The sequence below is a fragment of the Phycodurus eques genome, chromosome 10 (assembly GCF_024500275.1).
Source record: "Phycodurus eques isolate BA_2022a chromosome 10, UOR_Pequ_1.1, whole genome shotgun sequence".
NCBI classification, from domain to species: Eukaryota; Metazoa; Chordata; class Actinopteri; order Syngnathiformes; family Syngnathidae; genus Phycodurus; species Phycodurus eques.
The window spans coordinates 15,695,680-15,715,980 of record NC_084534.1 but is presented as its reverse complement, the minus strand read 5'-3'; the positions used below and the strand labels follow the sequence as shown (position 1 = coordinate 15,715,980).

The window sequence follows — 20,301 nt, the reverse complement described above, 5'->3', positions numbered from 1 at the left end:
GCCATCAAATGTGAGCATTTGCCCACTCGGGTCGGTTACGATGACGAACTGCAGTCAGGTCGTGACCCCGATGAGGACGACGAGGATGCAGATGAGCGTCCCTCTGACGGTTTGTGCAGAAATTATTTGGTTATGCAAACCGATTGTTGCAGCAGCTGTCGGGGTGGCTGGTCTCAGACGATCTTGGAGGTGAACATGCTGGATGTGGGGCCGCCCGGGCTGGATGTGGTTACACGTGGTCTGCGGTTGTGAGGCCAGTTGGATGTACTGCCAAATTGTCAGAAACGCCTTTGGAGTCGGCTTATGGTAGAGAAATGAACATTCAATTCACGGGCCACAGCTCCTGGTGGCCATTCCTGCAGTCAGCATGTCAATTGCAGGCTCCCTCAGAACTTGCGACATCTGTGGCATTGTGCTGTGTGATAAAACTGCACATTTCAGAATGGCCTTTTATTGTGGCCAGCCTAAGGCACACCTGTGCAATGATCATGCTGTCTTATCAGCATCTTGATATGCCACACCTGCGAAGGGGGATGGATTATCTCGACAAAGGAGAAATGCTCACGAGCACAGATTTGTGAACAATATTTGAGGGAAATGGCCTTTTGTGTATGTAGAAGAGGTTTTAGATCTTGGAGTCCAGCTCATGAAAAGTGGGAGCAAAAACAAAAGTGTTGCGTTTATATTTTTGTTCAGTGTACAATGGCGTTGTCCTCAATAAACGACTTGGTTTGGAAAATACATCTTGTCGTCTGGGGAACCTACTTTTATACAAAAAAAATGACATCGGGTAAGACATGCTTGTTTTTATTTACGGTCTTTTCCTTTTGTTGAGTCAAGGCGCTTCTTGACTGGCTATATTCTGCTCCACGTCACATTTCACAGTGTCATGACTCGGGAGAAGTCGGATTTCTCCCACACACATGAAGACCTTTGGCCATTGATTTTGAACACGTTCATTATTTAAGATTGTCAGCACCGACTTGCTTCGCACCCTAAAATCGGGACGACTCTACTCTTAACACACATCAGACCTTAGGACAATCAGATTTGTGCCCAAACAAAGTTGGCTGCGGAATGGAGCAGAACGTCGCTGGCTTGGCGCTCCACCTTTAAACCTCTCGCCCAGAGTCAGCTGGATTAGGCTCTTGCTCAAATAGAAAATGAATGGGTTGAAATTGCAATAGTCATTGAATTTGTGCCGATAACAGACACCCCTTATGGGCACTCATTGAACTACTGCACTGAAAAATCTTAAACCTTTTGACCCCTGAAAACTGCGAAAAAAGTTACTTACGTAGGCCTAAGTGCATTTTCATAAATGTTAAGTCATTATTGTTGTATTTCTAGCACTTATATATCACTATAAGATTTCAATTTGATCTTTACATTATTATTAGCTTTCTTCACTGATTGGCGATGGAAACATTGCATTAGCATAGGCAGGCCCCATCTGGACTTAAGTTAGCAAATAGGGTTCTCTGGCTGACAAAGAGCTACGTTCCACACGGATTGATGAGCAGGGTTTCTAGTGCATCAGAATTGTTTTATTTTTCATAAGACGTCCTCTGAATCCCCTGACTAGAAAAATAAAACGAGCATCAAAGTGCCCGGCGATCAGGACTATGGACGATAGAGATGGCCTTCAGTGTCAGGTGAGTGGGCCACAAATCTATTTTACACCGTTGCCCATGATGTGTGGTTTGTTGAAGAAGATGAGTGGCGCTTTCATATGTCTTAGTTTAAGGTCAGAAAAGCCGGCAGCCTGCAGATGTGTCCATGTTGCCCGGGTGACCTCACATCCATCACCGATGAAGTAGCGCACAGGCTTCGAGACGTGCTGGAAGAAATATGTCCACGTTGACGGCTCTGCGGCAACATGCTCGAGAAAAAAGAAGGCTCCACCCTGCAATGCAAATACATCTTAGTGGTATACATTTATTTTGAGTTTATTTTATTTTTTATTTTTTTCCTGACTTAAGCATATGGGACAATCTGGCCCATTGTGAATACCATCAGCATTCCACACCCCACGATTGTTTTTAAAGGGGCATCACCAAAGGTTATTTGGGCCTGGGCAGCAAAGCGCCTTTCTATGCCACTGGCTGGCATAAGCTCCAGCTCACCTGTGACCCTAATGTCGCCTAGCGACGATGGATGGAATATGGACTAATCGGATACATCTAGGGAACAGTTTGGGATGTGTGTACTGTATATGTGCCCTACGATCGTCCCAAAGTGCAGCACGACTGTGTCCCAGTGCACAAAGGCCTGCTCGGGTGAGTTTGGTGTGGAAGAACTCGAGAGCCCTTATCCGTTTTTTAGACACAAGCCGAGTAGTTGAGCACGAAATGAGCCCCGCACGCTAGTAACTAAGGCCTTGACTCACTATATTAAATCCAGGAATATAAAATATTCACAACACATATTCTAAGTTTATGATCCTATTAGAGGAGCTGGACTTACAGACCTCAAAACCCGGCGCACCTCCCTCAGAGTTTGCGGGACATTGTCCACGGAGCAGAGAACCAGCGTGCACACCACCATATCCTCCGCCGAGGCCTCCACGAACTTCTCATACGTGACGTGCGGGTTCTCGCGCATGTTCCTCTGCGGGTACTTCTCAAAGTGGTGAGCTGCTCTCGGCGCTGCTTGAACTCGGACAAGACACGCGAACAGCTCCTTCTTCTTCTCGTACATCTTCTTGTTGTACAGCTTGGAGAGACGATACAAGCAGCGCGGGACGACGCGTTTGTCGACTTGATGCAAGCCCACCGCGTCCAGCAGGTGCAAGGGCAGGCACAATAATACTCTGACGACTAAAGCAGAACATTTCATCAGAAAAGACATTTGCAACCAGTCAGCGAGTGACAGTCGCGGTCATCTGCTGCTGTCAAAGGGTGACAGCGCATTTAAGTTAGACACCTTCAACAATGTCGCAAATGGCCGTGACGTTTCAAACAAAACGCTGCAACACAGTCATTACTGGTGTCACGTTAATGTTCACCGCCCCTGTTTGGGATTCCAACTGGTTTACGTGCGTGGCACTGGCACAACCGAGACTCGATTTCCTATACAGTAATATAAAATGTCATATCATACTGTATTACCGGAAGCTACATCATTTCGGAGCCGCAACTTTAAAGTTGAGGTGCTCTCTGTGACCACTAGAGGGCAGAAGAGCTCAGACACACAATGACCATAAATCCTGTTTCACGTCCCCAGCGAGGTCAAACTTGACCACAGTGGTGAGCGGTGAGTGACATTGATTTACGAGATTGATTCAATTCGTGATCTTAAATCACTCGTATCTCAAAACAACTTTCCCCATTGAAATGAATAGAAATCCGTTGCAGCCACACAAAATGTATAGTGTTATTTAATAAGAAAACTAACACTCTACTACTATACTTTATGAAAAGATATACAGTACTAACCTAATTAAATGGAATGCAAATAATTACACATTAAAAACCGTCATACTGGTTATATGAGACGTTCCTCTCATCGATGAACTTCACATAGAATTTACAACAGGACCTCCTGTATGCCAAATGCCAGTGTGACGAAAGCTTAGTTATTATTATAATTGTTATAAAAATAATTATTGTTATTATTCAACATATTGTGTTTTGCTCTTAGCTCCGGCACTTTGTTACACCTGCAGATGTAGTTCTTTATACTGTAAATAAAGTCGAGTTGGGTTGTTAAGTTTTCTCATGATGATCAAATCAAGGGGCATTCTAGCTCTCCTTCTGATGTGCGCACCTTGGCCACCGGTGACATTATATAATACATACTACACGTAGATGAAGCAGGTAAAAAAAAAAAAAAAGTATCATAATGGATAGGCTGAAGAACATGTTTAAGTTACACGAGAAGCACTGGCCTACATTTAGAACTTTAATTCTAAGATTTGTTCCATTTCATATTCCCAACTATGAAATGAAGAGCTCTTCATTTCATAGCATTTCTTTTGGCTGTACTGCTTCCAGTACATATCATTAGATGTTTTTTTTTGTTTTCTCCCCCAATCAGATTTCAGCCTCAAGTGCTTCCATGTTACTTTAATCTGCTTTAAAAAAAATAAAATCTCAACCAATTCAAATGATTCTCACTTAAAAATGTTCAGTATTCCTACGTTTTGAAGATTTCCACGTTTCCATGAGAAGATTATTTATTCATCCATTTTCTCCACCACTTATTCTCACTAGGGTCACGGGCGTGCCGGAGCTGAGCCTAGCTAACTGCGGGAGAGAGGCAGGGTACACCCTGAACTGGTCGCCAGCCAATCAATGTATGTATGTATTTATTTAAATGAGCCCTTACTCTATAATTCAACTCTTGTTTGAAGTCAGCTGTGATACGATCCAACTCACCTGCAATCCTAAATGAGGATGAGATAATTGGTGGAGCTTTTTTTAGTCTCGCATTCTACGTTTCCTACATTTCTAATTCATTCCAGGATTTCAGTTAAGTGACAGCGCTTCAATTTTCAGCTGCATTTTCTACAGAAATTACACTTTCAAGTTGAAATTAAAATCTCTTTTTCAAGAGAGACTTGGGTAAGAGGCCAGCATTTTAACAGCTAAATAAATTATAACGTGTCTGACCAGTCATTCACCACAATAAGAATGACAAGAAGAGTTTGCCACTGTACATGTAGTGACCAAATAAGGCCAAAGTTAACCTGCGCTTCTATTTCTTCTTCTAATACTACTACTCTGCCTCTCACAGGTCAAACCTGGTGCAATGACAGACATCTGGTTCAGGTTCGGGGGAGGGGACTCATGATTGTCAGAGAAGATGTGTGTGTTATCTGTGTTGTGTGCTGTGTTGGTCATCTATAGCTGTAAGAGAAGTAAGAATCGTCCTCATCATGCATAGGGTCTCTCACTTTTTAAAAAGATGTATGTCTAGATCCCCCGCTAGAAATAATGACATACGCTGCATATAATAATAATATACAATACAAAATACAGTCATCACAGTACAAGAACAACCAACACACTCACGTCAGTGTATCCAGTACTATTTAACGTGTGTTTTTCTCTGTCCCTTAAAATCGACTTGAATTTACTAATAAGAGTAAACAGTTCAGATATACTGGATTTCAAGTCCTTCCAAATATAATTCCAGGAGAACGTGTCCTCACATTTCAAAGCCTTTTTTTCCTAAGTTCTGCCCTCCTTAGCCTTGGGATTTGCCTCTAGTATGACATGAGTGAAGAACGTATTGAATTTGTGAGCATATAGTCACAAAGTAATGAAGGAAGCAGCCCAAGAACAGCTTTACCAAACCTGCGGCATACTGTACAGTAGAAGGATGGTTATCCTGCAGCGGAATACTGAGTGCAGTGATGAGTTTTGTTTCCATAACCAGTAATGAAATGCAGGGCACAGTGATCAGTTGTGTTCATGAAAAGCAGATCACCGTAGCATAGTAACAGCAGAAATGTAGTGGAGATCAAATATTTCCAAACATTGTGGGAGAAGCAGCGTGAGTTTTGGTTTCATCAGATTTTCATTGTGCGGTTTAATTGACAGGTTCTAATCAATGACCGTGCCCAAATAGTCATATGATATTCAATTTCAGGCTCTTAAGTGGGAAAATGCCTCATTTGTCAGTGTCCATGCAACAGACAACACAGCAAGATTTGACAGTTGTGGAAATTTTAGGATTTGTTGCTGCTGTTATGAGCGAGACCTACAATATTGTACATGGTGGTTGTAATGTGATGGTTTGGGGCTCCTTCAGGACCTGGACGACTTTGTGATTGATGGAACCATGAATTGTGGTCTTTACCATGCAGAAAATCCCACAGGAGACGTTTGGCCATCGGTTTGTGACCCCAAGCTGAAGCGCGCTCGGGTTCTACAGCAGGACAACAATCCAAACACACTAGCAAGTCAATATCTGAATGGCTTGGGGGGAAAAAAAACAAAAAACAACAACAACAACTAAAGGAAGGTTTTGGAGTGGCTGCATCAAAGTCCTGGCTTGATAAATGAAATCACCATTTAAAAACTGCATTTTATTTTTACTTGGGGTTTTTGTTGTCTGATATTTCCATTTGTTTTTCGACCTTAAACATCTTAAGTGGGAGGAAAAAAAAGAATTTCAAAAGTGGGCAAATGCTTTTTAATGGCGCTGTATATGAAGACCTTGCCTACCCTTGCTCTAAATTGTCCGTAGGTATGAATGTGAGTGTGAATGGGTGGACTGGCTCGTGACCAGTCCGGGGTGTACCCTGCCTCTCGCCCAAAGTCAGCTGGGGCAAACAGATCTGTATTAAATAGAAAATGCATCTTGGAAGAAAGACAAACAGCACCATCTGGTGGGACATCGCCCTCCCCTGTTAATGCAGAGTCTCCACCGTATGAGATTTCGCCTCACGTTGATCCAGGGAGGTGCAACCTTTGAACGCCCGTGACTGGTTAAGAACATTTGAACCAAATCCTTTACTTTGGCAGACTCGCTTTGGGGGCTTGTAAAAAACAAATCTCGACGTTGATCGTTATGACGGTGTGTCCAGGCTGTCCGTCTTTTATTTTTGTATGGCTTGCGTTGCTGCGGTCTCCAGTGCGTCGTTGAGACTGCAGGCATTTGCCGACACTCCCTAACAATTTGCCCAGAGTCATCAATTATGCAGGGCAGCCGCGCGCACGCCGAGCCAAGATAGCAGCAGCAGCAGCAGCAGCAGCAGCAGCAGCTTGAGCATCAGCAGCAATATGGCGACAGCCGCAGTTGCCCCACACGCTTTTCTACACCTGCGTTCCCCAGGACGCCGTGTGGATTCTTGTTAAGGTGCAGGAAAGTAAGTGGACGAGCCGTTTTGGTTGCTTTGTGTCACGGTTTGCTCGCCGCGCGGGTCGCAGTCCTACTTTGGCCGCTGACTGCATCCCAGTGCCGCAGAGCGCTCCCCCTCTCAGCATCCTTCCCGGCTCCCGAGGAGGGCTGGCCCCGGCTCACACTAAACTATCTTATGTACTCTCTTTACAATGATATCGCGAAGACGATCGCTAAGAGTTTTGCCGGTGAGCTTTTTATTTTTATTTTATTTAATTTATTTATTTTTTTCTTTCTTCTTTCCCTCCCTCCCCGAAGATAAAGCGAGAGTCCGCATGTTGTTTGGGGTGTTGGCCTGCATGTTTGGAAAGACATTAGATTGCTCCGTACAACATACGCAGATACAAAGTGCGATCAAACTTCTCCCAATGGCCGCAATGACTCCTGTTTCCATTTTAGATGATGCATTTGCATCATGAATTTATTTGTTGGTGCACCCCATCGCTCCATCTTCTTTGCACCATTGTCCCCCCCAAAAGATGCGTCTTTACTTTGCGAGTTCTCACGGCGACAGTGGCACCTCCTTTTGTTCGTTTCCCCTTCATGTGCTCCATTGGGGTGCGGTAAATAGCCCTGAGGGGGATTATTTATAAATGTACGTTCTGGGCGGTGTAAAATGGGTTCTGCTGATTTGGGCTGCTTTGAGTCGTCAGGATATAATCGGTGCCCTATATGAGTTAATGTGGTCCCACAGCAGCAATGCACTATACAACACTGCAGTAAGTCATTTTAAGACTTTGGCTGTACCACACTTCACTGCTAACGGGTGCCTCTTAAATGCTTAGGAATGCAGCTTAAAGGTGAGAAGGTGGTTATCATCCTGCTCGGGGGAGAAAATGGCCAAATGCTTCATGTCACGTGGGTTCCGATATTAGTCCATTTCATCGCTGACGCTCAGAACTCAGCTTCTGGTCAACGTATGAATGAAATCGTACACATACGAACGTGTATGGGAGGTTATTTGAGGCCTCTGTTATTTGGCAGCCAGTCTCATCAGAGATGCTTGACACGGGCCTGTTAGACTTAAGTCAAATACAGTAATGCGATGCTTGAGGACGTGCAATGGGGGTGGGGGGGGGGGGGGGGGGATGGATTGAAATGAACTAAGGACTGTATTGGTCCCTAAGGTTATTAAGTAATTATTAACTAATGATGCAACGTTTTATATGATGCTGTAACTGTTTTACTTCTTTCATACATTCAGTGGAACCTCCAAGGTCAAACAGAATCCGTTCCAGGACAACGTCTGATTTGATATCATGTCAAAACAATTGTTCCCATAGGAAATAATGGAAATAAACCTTTGCAGGCCACCGCCATAAAAATCTTTATTTACTGTACAGGCAGTCTGGGCCCATGGGAGTGTGGGTGTTGAAACACCCACACTCCCATGGTGTTTCAACACCCACACCTTTCCCTGCGAACGGGTTCAACACCCACACGTTTCTTTTTTTAGTGAGCTTCAACTCGGAAATGTTATGGTACACCCCCCAGCTCTCCTGTTTTCATGCAGTAAATGTTTACATCCCTAAAAGACGTAGAAGAAGTCAGTCACTCCTAAGATCAAGATGTTGTTCTGTCATTTAAGAATTTTGTTAATTGTCTGGAACTAACGGTTGATTAAATGTGCCTGAAAAAAAGTGAGGGCAAATGGAGTGCACGACCTGGGCTACAACAGCAGAGGCGCTATTGAGTGAGTCTCAATTTTGCCATTGAAAGACGGCCAACTTTGAAACCGCATCCGCCTCTGACCCCTGCTATCACAATGCCCGCGATGGCATTATGTTGCACATTGAAACAGGAGTTCAGAACATTGCTGGAATCTAATTTTTAACAGTCACACTAGTGTGGAAGTCTTACGAAATCTGCTGATGTCTCACGTGACATCATATATGACGATGTTTGAACCTGAAATTAATTTTTTCCAGGAATTGTTGGTTGGGTTTAGAATTGTATGAAGTTTGGGTGTTTACAATTTGCGATTACACTCTATATAGGGACCCAATATGAGTATAATATCTAAAATATCTCAATCTTTTTATATGAGAAGTGTGGATGAACCTTTCTCCTTATTGTTATGTCACATTCAACTTAAAAAAACATATTGAATAGACTCTTCCTTCATGGAATGCCAAATGAAGTTCATTACACAAACCTGAAGTCCACAAGTTGAGTTAGGTTTGCCCTTCACTGCTTGCATTTTGGTGGCAGCAGCAACAAGAAATGACTGCAGGAGATGACAGATCAGCATTTTATATTCCGGGCTGCGTGTGTCTCTCTGATCAAAGTGACTGCGACGCCTCTTCCTCTTTTGGACCAAATCGGACCAACTCCAATCAGATGTTAGATAATTAGACGAATGAAGGGAGAGGAATGAAGCGGCTTTATGTCAAATAATGGAATGCAGACAGCGGTGTGTGCGGGTGTCTCTCCCTGCACAAAGGACACAGCGGCTCACTGAACATCGACAAGCTTTTGGGAGACAAACGAGACTCTGCGATTTATTTTATTTTATTTTTTTCGTTGTCGTCTCCGACCCACATGACTCATAATACATTTTGTTTGAGACTGTTTTTTATTGATGATTCATTGTAGAGTTGTCCGTCTGCGCAGATTGTAATAAAAAAGGCCGAGGTCAAATTGCACCGTGGCGTGTTGTCCTATGGTCTAAGGAGCGTATTGACATTAAAAAGCATTAGCCTACTTGCCCTAACGCGGCAGTATGCAGTATTGTTCAGTTACAGTGTGCGATGCACTGCTGGCCATGCTTCTGCACCCGCTTGCAATCACCTTGATAGGAGATCAATGGGTGGAAGGAGACTTGGAGGTTGTGCCGAGGTTGGGTTACTTCAAGCACAGTTCATTCCCAATCTGGGTGACGGTGACGGTCTTCGTTCGGAGTACTGGATTGTTGGATCAATCTGCCTGACTTCCTTCTCGCTGGTTGAGTTTCCCGTCCGTAACATTGCGTTTGTCCAGCATGTGGAAGAGAGGCCAGCAAATGGCTTGTAGACCATCTCTTACACATATCCTGTATGTGCCATATGCTTTTATAATCTTAATGTGAAAAAGTAATTGTTTGTTTTCTTGGTCATTCAAGAGGAGATTACACCTCGTGGCCTGTGTTCCATGATGTAAAATACATTCTTCCGTAACACACAACCATGATGAAGTATGGAGCTCAGTTCTAATAGCTATTAAGAATTCTGCACAATTAATTTGTCATTAGGGTTCATTAATCTGTAATATGGGTTCATTCAAGATGTTGGATGTATTTAAACTAGAGATTCAATGTTGTTCCGTTAAAGCACCTCAGAATCCAGAGAAATTGCATCACATGTTATGAGTGAAGTGTTTTAGTAATACAGGATGATTAAATGAATCGAGTTGTTTTACTTGTTTGCAGTTTTCAGTATTGTTTATTTAAGGAGAACTGGCTCTCACAAAGGGTCGCACTTGAACATATCCGTTCATCCATTTCCTACTGTTCAGGGTCAGGAGTGAGCTTGAGCCTCTCCCAGCTGACTTTGAGTGAGAGGCGAGGTACAGTACGTCCCAGAATGGTCGCCAGACAATCACGGGGCACATATAGACAAACAAACCATTTATATTCACATATTCATTCGCTGGAGAAAACACACGCGAGCACAGGGAGAACGTTTAAACCCCACGTTATAAAGCCTGAGCTGGGATACGAACCTGGAACCTCTGGCCATGAGGCAGACATGCACACACATGCTCCACTTGTCCTGCATTGTGATTATATGAATAAAAAAAATGTTTTGTTGACCTGCAATGTATAATTCAAATCATTGATTTCATTTAATAGAAATTGTTTACAAATATACTGTGTCACTCCTACGTTGTCAACCCAAGGAATTGAAATAAACAGTTGATTTTAAATGGATTGGAGAAAAGCGCTTAACCTTGCCAACATACAAAAACTAAACGAGTTTATTAATACAAATTCTTCTTCTCTTTTTTTAAATAAATGCTTCTGTCTTTCAGAGAGGGTTGTCTGCTATGGAAAACAAATAAAGAAGAAATAGCTGCAGGATGAAAACATGGCCGCACCCATTCTTGCACCCCCAGGACCTGACAGCTTCAAGAAGTTTACCCCGGAGTCGCTCACTAACATCGAGAAGCGCATCAATGACGAAAAGAACAAGAAACCAGCCAAGCCCAGGTCGGACAGCAGTCACCGCGACACGTCAGACGAGAATGTGCCCAAGCACAACAGGGACCTGGAGGCTGGGAAGAGCCTGCCCCTCATCTATGGCGATATTCCAAAGGGCATGGTGGCCACACCGCTAGAGGATCTGGACCCCTTCTATGTCAACCAGAAAGTTAGTTACACACTCACTCACTCACTCACTCACAAAAGTGGGGCACTTCGGGAAAACATTTGGGGGCTAATTGGTTAATGTGTCTGTCAAACCGATCAGATTAGCAAGTGGAAGATTAAATTGCTCTACACGGCACTACCTCACGTAAATCCGTTTTAAGGTTGACAAAGCTGGATTTAAATGGTGCCAGAGTACATGCCCGTTTTCAAGAAGCCATTTTCATTAGCATCGATGCTAATTACATGCTACAACCATAGCGACTACAGAAGTGTTCGCTACAAGTGCAGTGCTCTGTCACCTTCACTAATACTTGTGTTACATGCACAACTTAGTTACCCTTACAACAAGTTATACTTATATCTGGCTAGGATTTTATTTTAAACAGCCCTTGGAATAATACAAATAAGTCTGAATTGTTGGAAAGTATGGTTTTCACTGTCTTTTCTTTTTTCCCCCCTTCATTGAACAAACAAAATCAGAGTGTGATTGACTGAATTACTTATTTTGACTGGTTTTCAATATGGCATCCTGAATTAGAAGACACTTTAAAATGGAAGTTATTATTTAACCTTAATGGCAAGGATATTCGACTCTAAAAGCTGACCTTTAGACATTGCAAAAACATTTCCGTGTCCTTGCTTCAATGATGTCAGATGTTTACGTTTAACACCTAAAAACACAAATGTGAGGCACAATCGTGCTGTTCATCTGCTGCATGTTTCTGTGCACTTTAATGGAGCAACGTTTTGCATATGTTGAGAAACTCACTGCGTCAGCTTCACTTTGAATGTGAGTAAGGGAGAAAAGATGGAAGACGATAGCAGGAACGGACAGGAAGTGAGAAAGGTCATGGCAGAGGCACGTACCTGTACCCTTATTTGTGTGGAGGAGTCACATGGAGGAACTCGTCTTTTGTGTATTGCAATTTGCTTGTCCTATTACCTCCACCAAGCACAAAGGGGAGACATCTTGTTTTGATTGACGCTTGCTGTTTAATTTTTGATGTTGTTAGTCTAATCGCATAGTTGCGCAAGTCAGATTTAAATGTTTTTGTACAACAAGAAAAAAAACCAAAAATTTTAGCAAGCACACTGGTATATTTTATTGATATTGAAAATGACTTGGGCAATTATACTATGGGGCTAACGATGTGTTGATTAGCCTTGATCCTACAAAATTGTGCCGATTTCCTTGAGATTTTGTCGAGGGGTGGTACGTGTAACAATTATCCATCCATTCATTTTTGGAGAGAATCAGGATAAAGGTTTGGATGCATGGGTGTGGATTTAGTTTCACTTAACAATGCAACACTGAGGGTGAATTTGCACTAACTCACAAATGTTAACCAATATCTGCAAAGCGTTCCAATGCTTGGAAAGACATGAAGTCATGACCTCAAAATACATGTACATGCAGCGCGCATATACTTCTTAAACCAGAGCCACTGGTGTGGTTTCAAAATATGTCGTTTAGTATTCTTCTATTTTTGCAGCTGCTGCTGACTTTTTCACACTCAAGTGGGCGGCAGTAACTCGGACAGCAGCTCAGTCTTGTTTGCTTGAGGACTGTTGGGCCGCACGTTCAAGACCTGCTGCAGATGAATAATATTGGACTGTAACTGCTTATTAAGTGGTATGCGTTCCAAATTGTACCTGGAAATTTATTGGAGCACATTAACAAGACTAAATTACTTCATATGTAACATTTCGTAACTGTTTTATTTATATATTTTATTTGACTTTGTTCTGTTGCCTCGTAGTAAGTGCTCGGGCTATTTTGAACACCCACTCAAGTAAGCAAATATTGTTCCTTGTAGAGGTGCAACAATGAATCGATTAATTGACAACCAATCGATTGTCAAATTAATTGACAACCATTCCAATAATTGATGAATTGTTTCGAGACATTGTCCAAATGCTCGGAATGTCAGCCTCACAAAAGCAAATATTCCCAGATTTCTGAAGTCCTCCATGAAAGCCGACTGATTATCTTTGTTTTTAATCAAAAGAAGACATTTACAAATGTCTGCTTTTACTTTGGAAAAGAATGATCAACATTTTTGCCTATTTTCTCACATGTTACGGATCAAAGCAGTAATTGAATGATAATCAATTTATGTTTGCATTTTCTGCACTTTCAATTTGAAATAATGTCCTGTTTTTGAACAAAGGGATTGAAATATTATTTTTTTTTTTAAAGAGTCATCAATTCATTAAAAAAAAAATTAACAGATTCATTGTTTATTAAAATAATTGTTAGTTGCAGCCCTAGTTCCTCGCAATATGAAGGACTATAATTCATTATTATTATTTACTCACAAATAAAAAAATAATATAGCCTACGTGAATGTGGCGAAAAATATAAATAATGGAATGGAAAAAATTCTCTTAGCCACATTAAATTTTTAGCAAAACGTATTAAGATAAGGGGCGGCACGGTGACCGACTGGTTAGAGCGTCTGCCTCACAGTCCTGAGGACCGGTGTTCAATCCCGCCTGTGTGGAGTTTACATGTTCTCCCCGTGCCTGCGTGGGTTTTCTCCGGGTACTCCGGTTTCCTCCCACATCCCAAAAACATGCATGGTAGGTTAATTGACGACTCTAAATTGCCCGTAGGTGTGAATGTGAGTGCGGATGGTTGTTTGTTTGTATGTGCCCTGCGATTGGCTGGCAACCAGTTCAGGGTGTACCCCGCCTCCTGCCCGATGATAGCTGGGATAGGCTCCAGCACCCCCGCGACCCGAGTGAGGAGAAGCGGCTCAGAAAATGGATGGATGGATGTATTAAGATAGACAGACAGAAAAATAGATATAGAATTAGAAAACAATATAGGCAAAAATAGTCCTGATTATTATATTTGAATGTTAGTTTTTGTCATGACACAATAATGTAAGGGTCTTTTATCCAGACATTAAACATTAGGGCTCTATTTTTGAGTCTAGCGCAAATCCACGCAGCGCATGGCGTAACTGCGAGTGGGCGGATTATACCGGGTTGACGTAATCTCGCAGACGCACGCAGCTGGTGTATTTAATCAAAGGGACTGTCTTCGCCAGCGGCCGTAAATCCAGCCCACTTTACTCGCCACCACTTAAAGTGGCTTATTTCATTCATTCCCTTTAAGTGAGACGCAACGATGGTCTCGCTTGCATGGAGAGAGCGATCCATGCTGACGGGAGTATTGTCACATGGCCGGTGTGGCAAAAGACAACGTGATAAATACAATATGAGCTGGTGATAACCGCGGGCGACCTAAATATTTCCGTGGCCCTCGTGAGTCCATCCCCACCCATGCACGATTGTTCGTGTGCGTGCGTGCTGGCCAGTGGGGTGATTTAAAGAAATAAAAATGGGCTAATAATGATGATAATAATGATGACGTGTTCAATGAATTGCTTTCTGCAAGGATTCAGTGGGTTCGATGTCCGCCGTTCACACATTTATGAATGAAATACAGTACTGATCCACCCCACATGTCCACGGAGCTAGTGTATCTGTCTGCCCATTCTGCGAGGAGGCGGGCTAAGCCCGGTTTTGGTACTTTCGTGGACCGGCGTGCCCCCAGTCACCAGTGTCACATGCGCCGGGCGCAGGCCAAAGGACACGCCTTGGCTGCGCTGACACTGCTCAGCTTGGCGCTGACCGCTCTGCTAAATAGGCAAACGCGCAGCCAGACTGGCGCTGACATGAATATCAAGATGTACATCATTTGGCGCACGTTGCACAATCTACGAAGATAGAGCCCCAAAACTTTAAACTACACTGAAGTAAAATGTTCTTTGAATTCATTTAATTTGAAGTTACACATGATTAAAATGTGTTAAACTAATATATATTATTTGATTATTTTTTTGTGGAAAGGAGGGGAATATTACATCAGTTTACCTCATTTTAATCATGCGCAACCGCAAATTAAATAGTTGGGTTTTTTTCAGTATTACAGTCCGCATATATTGTTCAGTTTTGCTGTGGCTTGCACTTCTGTTTAAGTCCCGCCTTCCTGTACGGTCTCACTGCACTGTGATTGGACAGCGTTTTTTCAATGGTTTTGCAGTTGCTGAGCGATTTCTCTGTGTGGCGGTGAAACAAAAATATACAGCAGAGTGTAAAATGTAATTTCCCCTTGAGGGATTAAAATGAAGTACAACGAATTAAATGAAAATTTGATTTCATTTAAGTGCCTTTTGCCACAGACATGTTTGTACCTACTCCTTCCTTGTTTTCACACCTCTCCATGCTGCCCATCCCCTACACTTGACCGACAGTAGTCCTATTGCATCACACTCTCTGTCAGTGTGTGCGTGCGTGTGGGTGCATGTGTGTGTGTGTGAGTGTCACAGTCAGATGCAGGAAACCTGATCACAGCACTCGTGCATCACAAAGAGAGGAAGAGGGGGAATTGGTGAGGAGGAGAAATGCAGCGTTGCAGTTCCTGTTTTCCCCTGTGATGCCTTGTAGACTGCCTGGGCTTTTCAAATGCCTCGTGTGATTAGACCACGCTCCTCGAGTCATCCGGCGAAAGGCGAGGATGGGATTGATGCGGCACCGTGCTTTTATTCAAATGCGTATACTTGGCATAGGAGACAGCCCAAGTTAAAAATGACTATCCTGACTCATTCCTTGCATTGCTTCCTGTAAAAGACGCGGCTCTCAAAAGCCCAGTTCTCGTCACAGTATGTTTTATTCTTACCACATCACTTCAACCAAAAGTCTTTATTTCTTACGCTCTCATTTCTGCCACCTCTTCTCCACTGTTCTTCTTTTCAGGGTGTTGTAAATTAGAGCAGGGGCTAGGCTTTAGTGCTCTGTCTGAGTCCTCAGTCTCTGATGACACAGCATCCTGCTGCACTGAGTGAGGGAGGGATGGGGTGGTGTGTGTGTGTGTGTGTGTGTGTGTTTGCGCAAGTGTGTGTGCGTGGGTGACTGTGACTGCATGCTAGGTGGTTGGTATAAAGAAGGAGGGTGGGGTTTTGCATCAAATTGTTCAGGTAAAGATTTAGAATGATACAGTACATTTTTGGATCATTTGCAGGCATGGTGTATATTTAGTCTGAGCCTCAGAAGCATCCATCTCAGCATTTTAAGCATTCTTGGCCCACCAGGTTGCATTTTTGCTGCTTGCAATATTGATTTAGGAACCACAGTCAGCTACTCATCACACCACGGGCTCCAGTCCAGCTAGTGCCGATGCGTTCCAATACATAATGTTATAATTCTATAAAGAGGGCTTGTGTGTAAGTTATTTGCGCTGTGTTACTCTTTTGTGAAGGTCATTTGATACTGCAAGTCACAACGAGCTACACACGCACACCTCTAAAATGGCCATTTTTAAAGATCTTTCCCATCCATCCATCCATCCATCCATCACAGGTGTGGCTCGTCTGCAGCTCCTCAGCTTTCCTTTCTGCATCACAAGCTCTCACCCCAGCCCTACCTCATATCTTTCCTGCTCTCCCACCCCCCCTTTAAAAGTCCCTCTCCGTTTCCCTTCTCCACTCCTTGCAAACTGCATTCTGCCACCTAATTGTTGGACTGTGTCTTTAGTTTGACAGCTTTGGAGCAAATAAGGTGCATAAAGATTGCCCTTCTGGAATGTCTTTGTTGAGGGTACGTTTGTCAAATGAGAAAAGTCTAGAATTCATCACTTATGAACACTTAAATATTTGTCACAAAGTCACAGCGTGCAATATGGGAAGACGAGGGGACAAAGCAACCTTCACGTCAGTTTTTGTATTATGTTTAGACTGCTTTATGTAGCTTCAACTGCTTATTCATTTAGAAATCAACAATAGCTTTTATTTATAATTGATCATTTATTAGGATCCATTAGGTTTGCTCTTGAAGACCCTGTAAAGTGAATTCAAACATTTGTTTCTAAACACAGTATAAAGTTTTCATGCTTCACCATAACAAGAGATTTTGGAGAAGTTGGTTTAGCAAAATACATCCCCTTTAAATTCATATGTAAGTCAAGGCAGGTGAGCATATACTTATATAGTGAATAGATAGTGATTTGGAACCCATCCAATGACAATAAGACTTTTGTATGGGAAAAATAAATGGCTGATAATAACTTGTAATAATTGCACATTACACATTGTCCAAAAAAAAAAAAAAAAAAAAAAAAAGGTTTGGTGATGCCAAAAATGCTAACCTTCAGCTCATACTGTACATGGCATTACTCTTAATTCCATTGGCCGTCACTGTTAGGTATCTTGCTCATTTTAAAAATTGCTCATTATTCATATCTCCTTCCGTGCACACATTGTATTTGCTTTGTCAGCAAAACTCTTCCTGTGACCTCTGGGAGACACCACACACACATGAATTTAGATCATGAGCTTTCATCTTGTTGATTGTGTGGAGTATTATTAATATATTGTGCCTATACTGAAGAAGAATGTATTAAAGGTAAGCATAAAGGTGTTGGTACCTTTTGACTTGAGGTTGAATTTCTGAATTTGGTATTTTAGCTGTACAAACCGGGCGGCACGGTGGACGACTGGTCAGAGCGTCTGCCTCACAGTTCTGAGGACCGGGGTTCAAATCCCGGCCCCGCCTGTGTGGAGTTTGCACGTTCTCCCCGTGCCTGCGTGGGTTTTCTCCAGGTACTGCGGTTTCCTCCCACATCCCAAAAACATGACTCTAAATTGCCCGTTGGTTTGAATGTGAGTGCGAATGGTTGTTTGTTTGTATATGGCCTGGGATTGGCTAGCAACCAGTTCTGGGTGTACCCCGCCTCGCTGGGATAGGCTCCAGCACGCCCGCGACCCTAGTGAGGAGAAGCGGCTCAGAAAATGGATGGATGGATGGATAGTTGTACAAACCCAATTCCAATGAAGTTGGGACATTGTGTAAAATGTCAAAGAAAAGAAAATACAATGATTTTCAAATCCTTTTCAACCTATATACAACTGATTACACTGCAAAGACAAGATATTTAATGTTCAAACTGATGAACTTTTTTTTGGGAGAAATTCACTCGTTTTGAATTTGATGCCTCCAGCACATTGCAAAAAAGCTGGGACAGGGGCATGTTTACCACTGTGTTACATCACCTTTGGGACCTGAGGAGAGTAATTGTTGAAGCTTTGTAAGTGGAATTCTTTCCCATTCTTGCTTGATCAACAACTCCCCTTACTCAACAGTCCGGGGTCTCTTATTGTTGTATTTTGTTCTTCATAATGGGCCTGCACACATTTTTAATAGGAGACAGGTCTGTGCTCCTGGCAGGCCATTCTAGTACCCGCACTCTTTTACTACGAAGCCACGCTGTTGTAACACCTGCATAATGTGGCTTGGCATTGTCTTGCTGAAGTAAGAAGGAGGCGTCCCTGGAAAAAAAATGTTGCTTGGATGGCAGCGTATGTTGCTCCATAATGTACCTTTTAGCATTAATGATGCCTTCACAAATGTGCACCTATGGCACAGGCACTAACACACGCATACCATCACAGATGTTGGCTTTTGAACTTTGCACTGATAACAATCCGAATGGTCCTTTTTCTCTTTGGCCTGGAGGACTTAACGTCCATGATTTCCAAAAACAATTTGAAACATGGACTCATCAGACCACAGCACACCTTTTCACCTTGCATCAGTCCATCTCAGATGAGCTCAGGCCTAAAGAAGCTGGCGGCGTTTCTGGGTGTTGTTGATAGATGGCATTCGCTTTGCATGGTAGAGTTTTAACTTGCATTTGTAGATGAACTGCGTTAACATTTGTAGCGATGAACTGCGTTAACTGACAATGGTTTTCTGAAGTTTTCCTGAGCCCACGTGGCAATGTCCTTTAAACAATGACGCCGGCTTTCATTCACTGCCTGTCCTCCATGTTAACATGGATATTTTATATATACAGACACACACACATGCACACCCACACTTTAGTGCCCAGCTCTACTTGGCCCACTGCCGTTTATGGTTGGGGAGTGGTTGCTGAGAGCATGGAGTCAGCAGATCTGCCACTGATCAATGACAGCATTTGCCGTTCTCTTCCAGTAAAAGCTTTAAACCTGGGCTGAAGAGCATCATTTGGCTAGCACAGAGTGGCGCTTCACATGCATCTGTTTGTTGCTTCTGTCATGGTGAAAGCACTGCAGGACTGATGCAAGCAGCACCTCTGTGCTGTGTTTGTGCTGCGTCCTTTGTAAAGGGGAGGGCCATTACATCACGCACCGTTGTCACACAGCAGCCAGGGCAAAGACTAGGTACAACTGAAGGTGTAAAGCAGTATCATTGAGGGGATGTTCCTGAAAAATATCCATCATAATCATATCTATACAGTATATGGACAAGTCATGTGTATTGTGAGAAGCAGTGGTGTGCTTGAAGGGGTAAACTCAATGCAGCACAAGCCCGTGACTCAGACATTATTTCATGAGCAAGTCAGTCAACACTTCTTCAAAAAAAAGAAATAAAAATGCTGGACCTAAATATTGTAACATATGCCATATGTTTGCACGAATTACCGTCTCTCTTTTTCTCTCTCTCCCTCTTTCTGCAGACATTCATAGTGCTAAACAAGGGGAAAACAATCTTCCGCTTCAGTGCCACGCCCTCCCTGTACATCATCAGCCCTTTTAATATTTTTCGGCGAATAGCAATTAAGATTTTGATACATTCATATCCTTTCAAGTACATTTTTTGTTCTTATTTTCAATGTTTTGTTTGCTTTGCTTTTCTGTATGATAAATTATCACCCAAAAAATGAATGTACACACACACACGCACACAGATACGACACACACAAAACCTAACCCGTGTATAGAGCCTTAACGTCCTCTCACGTTATTCAGCATGATCATCATGTGCACCATTTTGACCAACTGTATATTCATGACATTTAGCGAACCCCCAGAGTGGTCCAAACAAGTGGAGTAAGTACCACACTTCTTTATGTTGAACAGATTCATTAAAAAAAGACCATTCTTGTCTCTTTATTATAACTACCGCTTGTTTCTTTTCTTTCTTTCCAGATACACCTTCACTGGTATTTATACATTTGAGTCACTCACAAAAATTGTGGCCAGAGGCTTCGCGATCGATGGATTCACTTTTCTCCGAGATCCATGGAACTGGCTGGATTTCATGGTCATCTCAATGGC

The 20,301-nt window shown here is 42.8% G+C and overlaps 2 protein-coding genes across 10 annotated transcripts in view; one reads left to right on the top strand and one right to left on the bottom strand.

Annotated features, from left to right (window-relative positions):
• Window positions 1-1,672: 1,672 nt before the first annotated feature.
• LOC133409050 (N6-adenosine-methyltransferase TMT1A-like) lies at window positions 1,673-2,850 on the bottom strand. The gene is made up of 2 exons (XM_061688558.1): window positions 2,467-2,850; window positions 1,673-1,906 (listed from the first exon to the last, which is right to left on the bottom strand). Exons 1-2 carry the CDS (start codon window positions 2,848-2,850, stop codon window positions 1,673-1,675), a joined length of 618 nt encoding a protein of 205 aa, XP_061544542.1.
• A 3,892-nt stretch (window positions 2,851-6,742) lies between these two features.
• Window positions 6,743-20,301, top strand: part of scn8ab (sodium channel, voltage gated, type VIII, alpha subunit b) — a 53,394-nt gene continuing 39,835 nt past the window's right edge. For 7 of the 9 annotated variants that reach the window (XM_061688779.1, XM_061688776.1, XM_061688778.1 and 4 more), the window contains exons 1-5: window positions 6,743-6,817; window positions 10,858-11,195; window positions 19,701-19,819; window positions 19,984-20,073; window positions 20,173-20,301. In XM_061688779.1, coding sequence (XP_061544763.1) covers window positions 10,914-11,195; window positions 19,701-19,819; window positions 19,984-20,073; window positions 20,173-20,301 — 620 coding nt within the window. In that variant the 5' untranslated portion in view covers window positions 6,743-6,817; window positions 10,858-10,913. Of the gene's footprint in view, window positions 6,818-10,857; window positions 11,196-19,700; window positions 19,820-19,983; window positions 20,074-20,172 lie in introns of those variants that run through there. The other 2 variants (XM_061688781.1, XM_061688783.1) reach the window with 2 other exon arrangements.

Coding starts and splice junctions, on each gene's coding strand:
- LOC133409050 (XM_061688558.1), bottom strand. CDS start 2,850: ATGTCTTTTCTGATGAAATGTTCTGCTTTAGTCGTCAGAGTATTATTG. Junction 1,907..2,466: donor TGCGCCGGGTTTTGAGGTCT/GTAAGTCCAGCT, acceptor TTTGCATTGCAG/GGTGGAGCCTTCTTTTTTCT.